Source organism: Centruroides sculpturatus, unplaced genomic scaffold (genome assembly GCF_000671375.1).
Source record: "Centruroides sculpturatus isolate CEXI.00-Female unplaced genomic scaffold, Cexi_2.0 scaffold1219, whole genome shotgun sequence".
Classification (NCBI taxonomy): domain Eukaryota; kingdom Metazoa; phylum Arthropoda; class Arachnida; order Scorpiones; family Buthidae; genus Centruroides; species Centruroides sculpturatus.
Genome location: NW_019385840.1, coordinates 130,552 through 147,922, shown reverse-complemented (window position 1 = coordinate 147,922; position 17,371 = coordinate 130,552). Strand labels below are relative to the sequence as shown.

At 28.6% G+C, this 17,371-nt stretch overlaps 1 protein-coding gene across 3 annotated transcripts in view; it reads right to left on the bottom strand.

Moving 5' to 3' along the window:
- Positions 1 to 17,371, bottom strand: part of LOC111642427 (multidrug resistance-associated protein 4-like) — a 92,021-nt gene that overhangs the window by 44,753 nt on the left and 29,897 nt on the right. For 2 of the 3 annotated variants that reach the window (XM_023388777.1, XM_023388778.1), the window contains exons 5-8: positions 12,272 to 12,435; positions 5,617 to 5,742; positions 5,090 to 5,339; positions 3,755 to 3,868 (exon numbers count right to left, since the gene is read on the bottom strand). In XM_023388777.1, the coding sequence (XP_023244545.1) occupies positions 3,755 to 3,868; positions 5,090 to 5,339; positions 5,617 to 5,742; positions 12,272 to 12,435 (654 nt within the window). The remainder of the gene's footprint in view (positions 1 to 3,754; positions 3,869 to 5,089; positions 5,340 to 5,616; positions 5,743 to 12,271; positions 12,436 to 17,371) is intronic. The other variant, XM_023388779.1, reaches the window with a different exon arrangement.

Sequence of the window (17,371 nt, the reverse complement as noted above, 5' to 3'; positions counted from 1 at the left end):
CCATGTTCATCCATATAAAATTTATATGAGAACACATCACATAGACAACAGTGAGCAACAAAATAGGTATGGTATGGGCATGGCATGCCAATTTTTGAGGATTTAGGTACGCCTAACTTTTCAATGTCAAATGATGGAATTTTTATATTATATATTGATTCGGTTAAGTTTAAAAAATTAAATTCAATTTGTCCTCCCTTGTAATAAATTATATCATACTTTTTATATAAATTAAATAAAATTTCATATACTTTACTATGACATTCCCAATATCCAAAATTATGTTTTTAATAAGATAAATACAGCCGTGTAAGAAATTTCCAAATTTAATAAATTTCTTTTTATCTCGTGGTGATAAATTATCAAAAGTAATAAATTGATTATAAAAATCTATCTTCCCAAAATTGTTTTTAGGTCTTGCTGCAAACCCAATTTGTCTACATAATGTGTTGAATGAAAGATTTTCATCTTGAATCGTGAAAGCTTCAAAGTCAATGATAACTCCTATATCGCGTGTAGGTCATATTTACTGTTTTCTTTTATATCTATACTTGATTGATATATTTTTTAAAAAAATTTACAATATATAGTTTTTTATATGTTTCTATTTAATTGATATATTTTGATATAAATTAGATTTTCTACACTCAAAAATACTCAAATGGTAAGTGTTAAAGTTATATTTTATTAAAATTAATACTGTGTATTATAATATAGTTTCTGATATAGGAGTTATCATTGATTGACTGCACCTCCTCTATAATTAATACAGCACTAGTGTTACAGTGTTACAAGATATTTTATGAGAACTAAAATCAAATAAATTAAAAAGTTTTCTAAATATTAATAATCTCAATTTATCTGAGAGATTTTTGATCTGAAATTATTGTATCTAAAATGAATATTGTTTCAAGATATTTTATAAAAAGTAAAAAAATGAAATGAATTGTAAAGTTATCTAAATATGAAAACTAAAACATATGAGAATAAAATTACACATAATTTTAATTTACCCAAGAAATTTTTGATCTGAAAATAATTTATAACTAAAAATTAATTTGAAAATTATACACCACAAATTATTTGTAATTTTGATTAAATTGACATCTGAGATTAATTTTGTGATGAAGATTTCTATTGAAAAATTAATTTACTTAAAATTTGATTGGAATAAAGTCACTGAATTTCAAAATCTTTCAAATAATGTTAATAAGCAATACACACATAAGTTTGATATAAAAAGAATTTAAAATTACCAACGATTAAAACTACGACTTTAAGCGTATTAAAAGCTTATCTAAATTAGATTTATGTTTCTCGTTACCAAATATTTGGCGAGCAATTTATTGTTAAAATAAAATGAATTTAACTCAAATTTATAATTAATACAAAAAGTTTGACTTATTGTTAAAATAAAATAAATTTAATTTAAATTTATAAAAACATTTAATAATTAATACAGCCTTATTGTTAAAAAACGAAATTAAGATTTGTGATCTGAAATAATTCTATTCAACAAATTTTTATTTGTAATTTTAATTTATTCGATAGTAATTTACTCAAAAAATTAATTTTGTGATCTGAAATAATTCCATTCAACAAATTTTTATTTGCAATTTTAATTTAATCGACATCTGAAATTAATTTTGCAATCAGTATGGCCCAAACCACTACTACTAGTGTTATCCACTTATCCACTCATAAGCCAAAATAACTTTTGCTTCGATTCAAATTTTAACAAATGTTGCTAATTATTTCATCACTTTAACATATATAGATTTTAAAAAGCCAGTGACGATCACAACATTCTACGTGAAAATATTTTTAATTGATATTATGCTTACGTCCTCTTTGCACATTTTTGTGTACTGAAGGAGTTTTAATTCACCAAAATTTCAAAAGTAGACACAAGCATAATATATAACTACGTACGAAAAAAAACAATATATTAACCTTCTAATTAATGATTCTTGCTGTTATTATTGTTAATTTATTGATTTTAAAATTGTCGAGTTAAACAAATCGTAAAAAGCATTATTTTTATTGTAGAACTTGTATTAAATTTGATGCCATGTCTTACTTTTTTCCACGCAGCTGTGACACTATCCATTCGTATCTCGTATTCGGTTGAATTTTCTCTTTCTCTTACAGTATTGTCTGCATCGTTCTCTCTTTCTTGAAGGAGGAGAAAATCCTAAATCAAAATTTTGAAAATGTTAGAGTTTTAAATGATGTTTTCGACTTCTCCAAAATTGAAAAACTCCAGAAATTTTTTAAACAGCTTATTTATTTATAAAACTTAAGTGTCTAAGTAGATTTTCAATTTTTTTAAGATAGAACTTTTTGCTTTATGTTGGTAAAACATGTGCTGAATTATTGTGTATTACGAGTTCTTGTACATTAGTCAAATGAGTTATTAAAACAGAGAACAAGCCAAATAACAAAAAACACAATTTTTTTCTTTTGGAACTGCTGAAGAGTATTAATAATATCAGGCTATTATTATGAAGAATATGGGATTGAAGTCAAGCAAGCCAATATCCGATAATTCATTTATAAAATAACATATTGAAAAAACACATCAAATATGATTTAGGGGCCAAGTCCATAGCGACCGGAAGGTCGCTATGGACTTGGCCAAACACGTATAGGCGTAAAAAGCGCATTTAAAAACCCATNTAATTTACCCAAGAAATTTTTGATCTGAAAATAATTTATAACTAAAAATTAATTTGAAAATTATACACCACAAATTATTTGTAATTTTGATTAAATTGACATCTGAGATTAATTTTGTGATGAAGATTTCTATTGAAAAATTAATTTACTTAAAATTTGATTGGAATAAAGTCACTGAATTTCAAAATCTTTCAAATAATGTTAATAAGCAATACACACATAAGTTTGATATAAAAAGAATTTAAAATTACCAACGATTAAAACTACGACTTTAAGCGTATTAAAAGCTTATCTAAATTAGATTTATGTTTCTCGTTACCAAATATTTGGCGAGCAATTTATTGTTAAAATAAAATGAATTTAACTCAAATTTATAATTAATACAAAAAGTTTGACTTATTGTTAAAATAAAATAAATTTAATTTAAATTTATAAAAACATTTAATAATTAATACAGCCTTATTGTTAAAAAACGAAATTAAGATTTGTGATCTGAAATAATTCTATTCAACAAATTTTTATTTGTAATTTTAATTTATTCGATAGTAATTTACTCAAAAAATTAATTTTGTGATCTGAAATAATTCCATTCAACAAATTTTTATTTGCAATTTTAATTTAATCGACATCTGAAATTAATTTTGCAATCAGTATGGCCCAAACCACTACTACTAGTGTTATCCACTTATCCACTCATAAGCCAAAATAACTTTTGCTTCGATTCAAATTTTAACAAATGTTGCTAATTATTTCATCACTTTAACATATATAGATTTTAAAAAGCCAGTGACGATCACAACATTCTACGTGAAAATATTTTTAATTGATATTATGCTTACGTCCTCTTTGCACATTTTTGTGTACTGAAGGAGTTTTAATTCACCAAAATTTCAAAAGTAGACACAAGCATAATATATAACTACGTACGAAAAAAAACAATATATTAACCTTCTAATTAATGATTCTTGCTGTTATTATTGTTAATTTATCGATTTTAAAATTGTCGAGTTAAACAAATCGTAAAAAGCATTATTTTTATTGTAGAACATGTATTAAATTTGATGCCATGTCTTACTTTTTTCCACGCAGCTGTGACACTATCCATTCGTATCTCGTATTCGGTTGAATTTTCTCTTTCTCTTACAGTATTGTCTGCATCGTTCTCTCTTTCTTGAAGGAGGAGAAAATCCTAAATCAAAATTTTGAAAATGTTAGAGTTTTAAATGATGTTTTCGACTTCTCCAAAATTGAAAAACTCCAGAAATTTTTTAAACAGCTTATTTATTTATAAAACTTAAGTGTCTAAGTAGATTTTCAATTTTTTTAAGATAGAACTTTTTGCTTTATGTTGGTAAAACATGTGCTGAATTATTGTGTATTACGAGTTCTTGTACATTAGTCAAATGAGTTATTAAAACAGAGAACAAGCCAAATAACAAAAAACACAATTTTTTTCTTTTGGAACTGCTGAAGAGTATTAATAATATCAGGCTATTATTATGAAGAATATGGGATTGAAGTCAAGCAAGCCAATATCCGATAATTCATTTATAAAATAACATATTGAAAAAACACATCAAATATGATTTAGGGGCCAAGTCCATAGCGACCTTCCGGTCGCTATGGACTTGGCCAAACACGTATAGGCATAAAAAGCGCATTTAAAAACCCATACAGGAAACAGAGTTTAAGAAAATACAAAAACATAAAACAGAGAATCTGTCATCATTTAAAAACTTCTAATAGCCTTACAGCGATAGAGATAAACGTATTCTGATAGTATTTCTTAAAATAATTTTAGTCAACTTGCTTTCAATTACTGGGTGCTACTCTGTTACTGTAAGAGTTTCTGTACACAAAGAAAGCTGGCATCGCTGTGCTATATTATTCTTATTATATTTAATGAATTTCACTCGTTGCTTATTTACGAGAATTGTTTCCAGAAACTTTATCAAATCTTGAATTTTCTCCATTCTAAAATAAATTTAACTATATTTTTTGTTTTTTTTTAAATTAATCTCAGCAAACAATAACACTGTAAAAAATTAGTACCGTTTGTCCATCATCATGTTACATTTGTTAATCTTAAATGATTCAAACTCGTTCACAGAATACATGGTAAAGTTGGTAGATAAAAACGATTTCATATACAAGTGGAATCTTTTACAGTTTTGCATTGAAAAGATTTAGGGTTTGTTGTAAAATTTAACACAGAATATTGTCTATTCAGTAACTTTTCTCTTCTAGGCAGGTTTTCAATTTATTTAGATTCCGTCATGGATAAGTTTTAATATTTGATATCTTTATATACAACAATATTAATAATTATATGTTGATATCTTCCAATTGTTTCTGAATTAGTATTGCTGTAATAACATATGAAAAGAATGATTCAAAAATTGTTCATTACCTGTATTCTTTTTAACGAAACCAAAATTTCTGCAACAAATCCTACTGCTTGAGAAAACAGAGCAACAATGTCGTTGTAGATATACATTGAAACTGTCATTGTGACGAATATAATTTCGGCATTTAATTGTCCTCCATTTAAAAAGAATGCCAGATATGCGAGGAGAATGAATAATTTCGATATAGGATACGCCAATATATACGATATTCCACTTGCGTATAAAAACTTTCGAATTTTTTTCATTTCTTTCCTGCAAATAGAAACAATTAAATAATACTAATTGCGGAGCTCCGAAATAATTATCTAAAACACATCAGCGTATCGAAATTACAATAAAACCAGTGTAAACGGGCATCCTATGGTGTCAAATATTTTATAAAGTATGTGATGTTTATGCTCTGAACATGGTTTACTTTTTAAAACAAAAATACGTTTTTGAGAAGATTTTATTATTTTCTGTTTAAGCAGTTACTCGTTTTATTTTGGTTCCATTTTAAACAGGTTTTACTGTATTTCATTGCACTTACACTCTGATTTTTTCTATTAATGCGGCATATGGCAATTCCCAGGTGTACATCTTTATTAACCTCATATCAGCAATCATCTCGTTCAACAGATTCAATCTTTCGTCTCCCAATACAGCTGCTTGTAATCTAGTATGGAATTATATATATAATATTATAAAATGATATAAAATTAAATAGTGGACATATATTTTATATCTAAAGACAATGTTACATTTAACTGAAGCCCTTTATTTTTCTAGCACTGAATGTTATAAGAGTTTTGTTGTATGCTATTTTAACAACTTTTTATACTAAACTCCCCTGAAAAAAAGCAAACATGAAATGCAAATTCTCAGATAAAGCGTGAATGTGTAAGCTTTATTAAATGAATTTTTTGTATAATTTCAGTGTGATCAGCAAATATCCAAACATGAGTACAGTACACATTGATTCTATTCGAAATATACAAATCAAATTATACGTAGAAATAAATGTTTTATACTGTGCTTTCATAATTCATTTACGAACATGACAGTAAAATACCAAAATATCCAGTTTGTTTGCTATGTACCAAAGAAGCCATTTCTATGATGGTCAAAGATGGTTGGCAAGCCTTGGGTAGGCTAGAATTTGATCAAGCTATTAAAAAACCACAATTTTTGAGTTAGTCGTTCTGTAGTTTCATCCGTGTACCCAATTCCAAATTACTAGAATAGTAATCAAAAGGCCCGGCCGGCTTGAGCCGTGCTTGAGTTAGAACATCTTCCGATTAGTGCTGCAATCAATATTATCAGTAAGTTGCAATAGGGAGGCAACACACCCGTATTACCTGCAAGCCTGGTTGCATCTACAGAGAGGCCTAAAACTGTGACTACGGTAAGGAGAGATTGCCTGCACATGATTTTTATGCGCGAAGGCCAAATATTTCGGTTTCATTGTTTTCAGGCAGAGAGAAGCCGTTTACACATCCTCCAGGAACCAGTCACTTCGAGTATGCACGAGTGGAAAATGGCAAATTATGACTCATTTGTTCTGTTGAACAAATGAGTCGTCATTTGCTTTACAGTCATCAACAAACTTATATGTGAAATCCGATAACTCAGGGAATCACTCGATGAACATTGTTCAGTGTCATTATTTTTCTGTTGTTTGCGTCCTTATGTGGGGTGCGATTTCCTTAGATGGATGTATTGATCTCTATGTTTTCCGCTGTGGCACTGCGATGAGCCGTAGTTATCGGAATGAAATCCTTTACCCCTTTGTTGGACCTCATGTAGATGCAATTGGTTCTGAATTCGTTCTTATAAACAACAACGTTGGGCCATACAAAACTCGTACACTAACTTACGCGATTATCTAATAACAGAGAATTCATCCAATGAAGTGAATAACGAATTTTCCAGTTTTTTATCTTATATATCATATATAAAATGGACCCAAAAGAGCATCGGCTTTCCACCAAATCTTAACAAATATTCCTCGTTTGCAAATATAATTTGTTATTTTGACCAATGTTTTATTTTCTAGAATGTCATACTGTACATTCAAAACACATATAGATTGTCACAAACAGAACTGGATTAATTTTTCAGACCTTTTCCAGGGTTGCACACCGTACATGGGGGTTATTATATGCGGCAATGGACACTATCTATAATCAGATATTCATTCCTATTCTTACTTATGCTTGCGATAGCTGGAGATGGGCATCGCATAAGAACCACCCCAATAGGAAACTAATTTCTTCTCAGAGGAAAGCAACAATCCTTCTAACAAAACCATGTAAAACAGCCTCTAGCTCAGCACTGCAAATCATTGCTAAAATACCCCCCAATCGACTTACATATTGAATACTATAGTCAAATTGGTAATTTAAAATGGGGAGATGATATAAACATTAATAACTGCATAATTACTGCTACAGAAATTGAACGACCGACACCTATTTCTTTGAGCATAGACCCAAGTACACCACCGATACAATTTTCTGATAACATCCAGGAAGATGACATTGTCATATATACTGATGGATCCAAAAGTGATTACAATGTTGGTTGCGCTTTTGTGACATATTATAACAATGATGAAATTTACTCACAACAGTATCCGTTAAGTAAATTATCCTCAATCTTTCAAGCAGAAATGTTTGCCATTCAACAAGCGCTACATTGGTCTAACCAAGTATATTCCTTTCAAAATATCACAATCTGTAGTGACAGTGCCTCCTCCTTAGACACTATAAAAGGCAACAAAACTCATCCACTCTCGAGTAATATTAAAAATCTTGTCATCAACTCTAATAACATCTATAAATAAATATGGGTCAAGGCACATCAAGGAAATGAAGGCAATGAGAAAGCTGATGCCTTAGCCAAACAGGCTTCTATGGATTCAAATATGACAATATCATACGACAAAAATTAGCCTGCAAGCTGTAAAACACCTACTATGGTCTGATTTACTAAATAAATGGCAGCAAAAATGAGATAACTATAATGATAAAATCACCTATAAATTTTTCCCTAACATTAGAAATTTTTTTATATACACATGGCTTAAACCAAATTACTGGACTACTCAATTTTATACTAATCACGGAAAATTTGCCAGCTATCTCTACAGATTTATTGACTCCACTAATAACTTATGCTCTAACTGTGGCATTGAGGATGGCAGTGAACATTACATTTACGATTGCATTATGTTAGAGAGAGAACGATGTCATCTCAAGTGTATCCTTGATGCACGAGGAATCTCCTGGCCGTGCACATTACATGATCTTATCAATAGTAAAGAATCCTTCTGCTGCTTATGTAATCTTATTAATAGTTACAGTAAAGTTACAAACATACGCACCTAAATAGCTATCCTTATCTCTCAACATTAGATGTAAATACTAAACAGCTTTACTGATATAACCCCCATCAGCCTATATATCTTAATCCATATAAATCTAACATAATGGATTTTGTTATTATACAACTGGTGAACCTTATAGAATCCTCATTTTATTATAATGCCAGTACGCATAATCGTGTCGCCAGCTTCTATAAGGAGCGATGCTTTTCACTCTTCAAGATTTACGAAGTTAATTGTGAGTTAGAATATACGAACTGTTACTTCTAGTGAATAAACTGCAATAGTGTGCTGACTTGGTTCTTGGACAGCTGCAATGAACTATTAATATTTGTGTTACGTCAGAGTGTTAAATTGTGCAAGAGACAACAGTTGTTTTTCAGAAACCATCATTTTAAGCGTATTGATAAAATATAAACATTATCTCTGGATATTAACTAAGATGAATATTGCCACAAATATTAGCCATTCTTGCCTCCATCTGTAAAAACATCACCAAGAAATGCTGACTCTACATAAGAAAGCTTGAAAATAAACATTTATTCATAAGTGTCGTTGGAATATGAATCTTTCAAGTACTTCTATGTTTGTAGAAACTTCCATTTTAGTGTATGGACATTGCGCTGCCAGTATCATGTGTGACTCCTTACAGTTGCTGCTTACAGTCATTACATGTAGAAAGAGTTCTTTAACTCTTTCTACATGTAATGACTGTAAGCAGCAACTACACCCGAAGACCTGCAAAGTGAATTTTATAGTTATTTTAATGTTAATTTTCCTAAGCTTTATTTCGTTTAGACTACAATATTATATAAATCATCATATATATATCCTCAAACATATATCATCATATATATTTGTATGTGAAACTTATATTAATATCTACCGCAACAATATATATCATATTTTACATATTTCTGTTAATTGACTATTATTTATTTTGTTTAGTTTTAAGTTATCAATCTATTTTATTATTTATAATGCAGATACAGTCGACCCCCGTATAAGATCATTGATTATTCCGTTTTATATGAATTCCATGTTGTACAAGTCACTTAAATTTTACAAATACGTGAGCTGTTCACAGCCCGGTACACGTATTTGTGAAATCTAAGTGACTCGTACAACATGGAATTCATATAAAACGGAATAATCAATGATCTTATACGGGGGTCGACTGTATTCAATGTCATCTGTCATACATGTAAATGTTACAGTAATAATTTACAGTATATGTCTCATGTAAATACATTGATGTACATTACTTTATATTCCTGCGTTCAATCTTAAACATGTATAAACTGGTTATGCTATTGCGGTATCAGTGATGCAATATTGTTGCATGATTAAAGANTTGTTTGTACAAAATAAAAAAATAATTTTTAACGATACAATAGTCTTTGTTAGGCTTAACATCGACGAAAATTCAACGCGAAGCGACACGCAACGGATAAAAATTTTAACATCGGATACGTTAAACTATTTTTTCGTACATAAATCGGTTATCCGAAAAATCAGTTATACGAACAACCCCCGTCTTCAATTGATTCGGAAAATTGACGCTCTACTGTATTTTCTTTAAATTTTGTATAATCTATTTTTTAATAGATGTAGACTTAGCTATATGTTTTTGGTATTATTTTCATTTACTTTTATAATATTTATAGACAAAACCAGTCTGACTATAATTTTATCTTTACATTTTGTATAAATCTAAAAATTGGTACTGTCTGATGGTAAGTCAGGGGTAAAGAAATGTAGTTTTTCACTCTTGTTCAACCTCAGATCCGGAAGATCTGTCCACAAGGACACTACGATAAGTTTTTTAGCATTATTTAAATTTGGGAATCAAAAGTTCTTAGGATCGTCTTGTTCATTTTTCCTGACCCCAGCCTAATTTGTGAGTTATGCTGACCCCAGCCTAATTTGTTTTATTATTTATAATGCAGATATTCAATGTCATCTGTCATACATGTAAATGTTACAGTAATAATTTACAGTATATGTCTCATGTAAATACATTTATGTACATTACTTTATATTCCTGCGTTCAATCTTAAACATGTATAAACTGGTTATGCTATTGCGGTATCAGTGATGCAATATTGTTGCATGATTAAAGAGATTGTGTGTGTGTGTGTGTGTGTGTGTGTACATTCAAAGCCTTATTTTGGTGTGCTAATAACTGGCAGGGTTTACGTTGGCCTTTAAGTTGAGGCATATGGAGCACATGCCTCCTTCTCTCGTTGAGTTGGCCTTTTCCAAATCTAAAAACAGCCATAAAGTTTCATTATTAACAAATAGAATATATTCATGACTTTTAGCAAGCTTATTTTACAAATAAAAAAAAACTAATGAACGCTATTTTTCTATTGTCTCATGAAAACTGTCCATTGTTTTGAAACTACATTTCATGTTTTCAAGGTAAAGCTAACTCCTAGTGCAACCAGCAACATCTTCTATCATAAATATTGAAGCTCTTTGCATAATGTACGATGGCTTTTTTATAGTTTGTATTATCATCTTTGATAGTGTGCCGATGCCGTTGGCAGAGTCTTATTCTGTTCCTGTAAAATTAAAAATAAATTGCTGCAGTAGTTTCTGATTTGTATCCTATTTTGAATTTTGTGCTAATTTTTTGTAGGAAAAAATATTTTACATATGAAAGATTATTTTACGTGTTTTAATTTAATGCAGGTTAATGCAATATACTGTAAATGTTTTCATAATTTGTAAGAATTTATTTACTTCATGCTAAATGTAAACATTTTTGAACAAATCAAGAAAATATGTCATTAATACAATATAGTATTGATCCCGGACCAGAAAAATAGAGTAAAAGAAGCATTTTACAAACCAAAGCCAGCAACAACACAGAAAAATAAAATTAATAATATATGAAAAAAGACAAGTGTTATATACAGATTTAATTGTAGATGTGAAGATCCATCTACTAACATGAAGATACAGTAATTATATGAAAGAATCAAGGGACGTGTTAAATCAATAAAACATGATTACAAGAATTCTAATGTATCTAAACATTCTGTGAAGAACGGTTGTCAGATTAATTTTAATACATTTAGTATAGTTCAATTACAGGGGGTACGATGAACAGAAAGTTATACGAATACTTAGAAATAAAAAAATGTTATTATTAATAAATGAAAATGACAGAGGACCTACCTTTTGATTTGTTCTTAGATGTTTTTTAATCAGTTTGATGATAATATAATATATGATAATATCACGTTAAGAAAAAATAGAAATCCTACAAGAACGTTAATTAACACATTGTTGAACCAAATGGACATTCGTGATGATTCATGTGCATATAATATTTATTTTCCAAACATACTTTATGTATAATTTCATACAAATTACGCCCATTCCAAAAATAAAAAGCGTGTTACTAAATATAGTTTTCCATCTATACAAGCAACTATTTTAATGTTTGGTTGTTTTAATCTTCTGGTCTTTCTAATAGTAATATTGCCACAATGGGTTCGGTCAGGCCCATAATGGCTTGTCTGCATATGCTGACCCTCATCTATTATATATCAATAACATTTGTGTATCATCAGAAATTCTTGGGTAGCTCGAATAAATTCCAATCCTAGCATCTCAATTTTGATAATACGTTGGTCATCTTACCATTTTATAATACCAGCTAATGAAGCATAGATATCGATTAAGTATATAACATTTTATGTGTTAAATACAGCAATTTCATTTTTTTTAAACATTATTAAATAATTAATGATGATTTCTTTATTTTTTACAGATAGTTTACAATTATGCAATTTAAAATAATAATTACCTCAATTTAGAATATAGTTTACTCAAAGCAAGTTGTATAGGAAAATAAAGAAATATGACTAAGAATCCAATTAGAATAGTCCATCCATAATATTTCCACAACATGGCTATTGAAGTAATGATGAAAAAAGGCGACGTAAATAAAAGTGATAGGGAAATAACTTTCTGTAAGAAATAGAAATGTTATATAGGCTATACCTAATAACTATTCATTTGATAAAAATTAATATAAATTTCAATATAATTATTTTTGAATTTATAAAATACCTACCTATATCATGAATGTATTAAACATTCACGTACTACTTTTGTTTTTACACAACATGGCTATCGAAGTAATGATGAAAAAAGGCGATGTAAATAAAAGTGATAGGGAGATAACTTTCTGTAATAAATAGAAATGTTATATAGGCTATACCTAATAACTATTCATTTGATAAAAATTAATATAAATTTTAATATAATTATTTTTGAAATCATAAATTAGCCTATATAATAAACCTATTAAGCATGCATGTACTACTTTTGTTTTTACAGTACAAGATCTTTATTGTCGCAGTACCAGAGTGTCGAAGATTATTGAAAATGGCATTTTACTGTATTTGTGTATTTTCCAAAAATTCTTTAGTTATATGTGTTCTCAATGTGGCAGATGGTATATTTTGTATGTTAGCATTTTATTGCATTTTTGAATCGATTATCTCCACTGCTTTATCGCTGTAAAGATTACAGACAGCATGTCAATATAGATTCAAAATATGATTGAAAACCTTGTAAAACTTAAAGGAATATGTTATTGCAGAGAATCCATATTCTCCAATACATGACATTCATATTTCAGGCATACAGTACATACTGAACTGTCCCACACATTTTTATGTACTCGCTAAGAGTTACAAATGGATACAAATGGACCTTTTACAAATAGATATAATTTCAGAAATGATGTCATTGCGAAAAATTGCCCCGTTACAAAGGCAATGTTTTGACAATAAATTTCATTTAGATAATAGCGTATGTCTGTAGACCAGGGATTCTCTCAGTAATATTGATGACAAAATTTTTTGTCATCGATATTACTGAAGATACATTAAAGCGACATTTTGTCTGAAATGTTTTTGTCGAAATTATATAATATATCGGCGAAACATATGGGTTCACGTGGTATACATTAATTAATCAAACATGTTGTTTAGAAAATTGTCTTTAACTTACATTTAAGAATTTTCCGACGTCGTTTGCTAGAAGATTTACCATTTGTCCAACATTCGACCTTTCCATAGATGAAGGACTTAACTTAATTGCCTGCAAATGGAAGTTTTACATAGAATGAATATTTTTAGAAAATTATATCATCATTAAAAAAATACGAGAATAATATTTCGTAAAGTTCTCAGACAAACTAATTGATTAAATTTTCTAACAATATAGACATGTCTAAGTTATAAATCATCATCAACTTCCTTTGATATTCTGCAGTTAAACTCTTTCGAGTTTATTTTATATGCCTAATAACAATACTCAGCATATGATAATCCGTATACTCTTTCAATAATAATTAGTAATTAAATAAAAAATTTCCATGACCTCACCGAGGGCCATTACTTTGGAAGTGTTGTCAGCAGCTGAACAGGGTCTATTAACCAAACTGCATCCCACAAAGTGAGAATCCTATGTGAATGATTTCGTTATACATTTAAGATATTATCCTGTGAGATAAATACTAATTTTAACAAATTGTGCAATTTATAAGTACTACGATTCATTCACTTCGATCACATCCATTTTCTAACATTGTATAAAATGTATTTATTATTTCAAATATTTATTGTCATTAGGTTATCAGTACATTGAAATGCAGCATTCGACCGAGTCTTGATAATCGATGCGGCTTTAAGAAGTGTCATACTACAACTGTTCATTTTTGTGAAGGTGACTCATTTGAAAAAATTTCTTAATCGAACAGAAGTCACATAAAATGCTGTACATATTACCAAGATAAACTAGGCGTAGCTGTAAATATAAGTTTAATAAAGAATTTTCAAGACATATGTATAGTTAACTCTTTCCTCTCTGTGGGCACTAAGAAAGTCCCTTTTAGCAAGCTCATTATGGGTTTGGCCAGACCCACAATGGGGTGGCTGGATAGTGAGGGACGGAAGCCCGACATATCCAGATGGACCACTTCCGAATAATTTTTGGGGATAACAGCATACATGATAACATGAACAATCAGGGATATCTTCAATTAAAAATTGAATTATGACTATTTACATAAGTTTTTTAATCTTTCGAGTGTATCTTTCATTCTTTTAACACACCACCGAAGTAACTGTATTTGCTTGGATGAACTTCCACAGAACACGTGATGAATTATAACGAAACACACACAAAGTTAAAAATGATCGAAACGCCGATCTTTTATTCTGTGTTCTGTGGAAGTTCATCCAATCCAATATACAGTTACTTCGGTGGTGTATTAAAAGGATTAAAGATAAACTCCGAAAAATTAGAAACTTTTTTGTAAATATTCATAATTAAATTTTTAATTTCTGGGGACTTTTCGACCCGTTCGAATACGAACGAGTCGAAAAGTCTCCAGACGCAACTATTTTTATATTTTTTTGCCTTTCCCCGCGTTTCTTTATGCAGCGAGAGTGAAGCGAAATGACGTCACTAGCAGTGTTGGCCAATTAGAAACCAGCTTCAGTGTGTTCGCTGTAAAGCGCTTGTGGAGCGCTGCATAAAAAAACGCGGGGTTTCTATCTAAAACCAAATGTATATTTAAATTAGAGATGTAATTAAATACTACAATTCAATTCTATAAGCTTATTCAAAACCATTTAACACCCGATAAGCGTAAGATAATTTTATTACAGGTTTTTGCATAAAAGGCAAAATTCAATTATGACAAATTGTAATAATTGTTTTTACTTCTATTAGAACATTTTTGCTTACTTTTATTAATTATAAAGTAATTATTTGTATTACTTCTCTAAGTCTTCTATAGAGCCAAACCTTGGAGCTCACGTATAGAAATATAGTAGTATATGGACGAAAAGTAATTTGCTAATACAGAATTAGTGTAGCCACACCTAGAAAACCTTATTGATTACTAAACCTATTTCTTGACAAAATAAGGGCTTGTATATGGTTTATATAAACTACAATTTTATTTCTTTACAATATATTTTAAATTACTTTATAAAAAACAAAATTACACAACTATCGATTGCTGAAAAATTCCTTTTGCAAATAGTTTGCATTTGTCTTTAATTTATTAGATTAATTTAATAAAAAAAACAAACACGTAAAAAAATATAAATTTAATGCCTATAACACATTATATTTGCTACTCACCTTTCTATATATAAGAGTGCAGAAAGCTATCTTTAACTTCATTCCATATAATTCAGTTATAAACGCACTAATATTATATATACAGAAATAAATCGCAAGTAGAATAAAAAATCCCGCAAATGTAGCATACAACTTGTATTGATTCCGTTCCTCTCTGTTTTCAAAATAATTTATTATTAATCCTACGAAGTATGCATGGCCTGCAGCTAACGCTGTCATCTGCGGACGAACATAAATATCAGTTATTTGAATTATTTTAGAACATTCTTTATGTCGTTTAAATCAAAAAAATATAATTTCTAAAAATAAAAGATTATCTTTAAATAAGATAAACGAGTAAAGTAAACACTCTTTCTTAAACCGATTTCGAGTAATTTATATCAGCAGACAAATAATTAACAAAGATACTATACTTCATTTATTATTTTCAAACTTCTCAAAAAACTCCCGAAATGCATTTCGCCGTTACAGCCTCATCGGTGCGATGCATTATTTTCATAATTTGTCTGCTGATATAAAATTACTGAAAATAATAAAAGAAATAATGTTGGCTGAAGTATAGTACGTTTGTTAATTATTTGTCTGCTGATATAAATTACTCGAAATCGGTTTAAGAAAGTGTTTATTTTACTCGTTTATCTTATCTAAAGATAATCTTTTATTTTTAGAAATTATATTTTTTAGAACTTTCACCGATCCCATTGTTTTATATTTTTTATGATCAATCGTTTAAATCAGTTGTCGTAATACCTGAATGAGTACAAGTAGAATAATTATTAAGTATCTCCAACCAACAAAACGTAATAAAGCTTTCAGTATGCTGGAATTCTTCTTCTGCAATTCCTGGTTCCATTCTCTGAAATAAAATTGCAATGAACCTAAAAATTAAATACAATATTTCAATCAACGGATTATTCTAGAACTTTTGCACAACTATGAATCAATGTTATGCTCTTAACACAATTATGATAATTTTTTTTCTGAAAATACAGTAAAAGGTTATTCACGTAAGTAGTAGTGGTTTCAGTAACACTACTCACAAAATTAATTTCAGATGTCAATTAAATTAAAAATGCAAATAAAAATTTGTTGAATAGAATTATTTCAGATCACGAAATTAATTTTTTGAGTAATTTACTATCGAATAAATTAAAAATGCTAATAAAAATTTGTTGAATAGAATGATTTCAAATCACGAAATTAATTTTTTGAGTAATTTACTATCGAATAAATTAAAAATGCAAATAAAAATTTGTTGAATAAAATTATTTCAAATCACGAAATTAATTTTTTGAGTAATTTACTATCGAATAAATTAAAAATGCAAATAAAAATTTGTTGAATAAAATTATTTCAAATCACGAAATTAATTTTTTGAGTAATTTACTATCGAATAAATTAAAAATGCAAATAAAAATTTGTTGAATAAAATTATTTCAAATCACGAAATTAATTTTTTGAGTAATTTACTATCGAATAAATTAAAAATGCAAATAAAAATTTGTTGAATAAAATTATTTCAAATCACGAAATTAATTTTTTGAGTAATTTACTATCGAATAAATTAAAAATGCAAATAAAAATTTGTTGAATAAAATTATTTCAAATCACGAAATTAATTTTTTGAGTAATTTACTATCGAATAAATTAAAAATGCAAATAAAAATTTGTTGAATAAAATTATTTCAAATCACGAAATTAATTTTTTGAGTAATTTACTATCGAATAAATTAAAAATGCA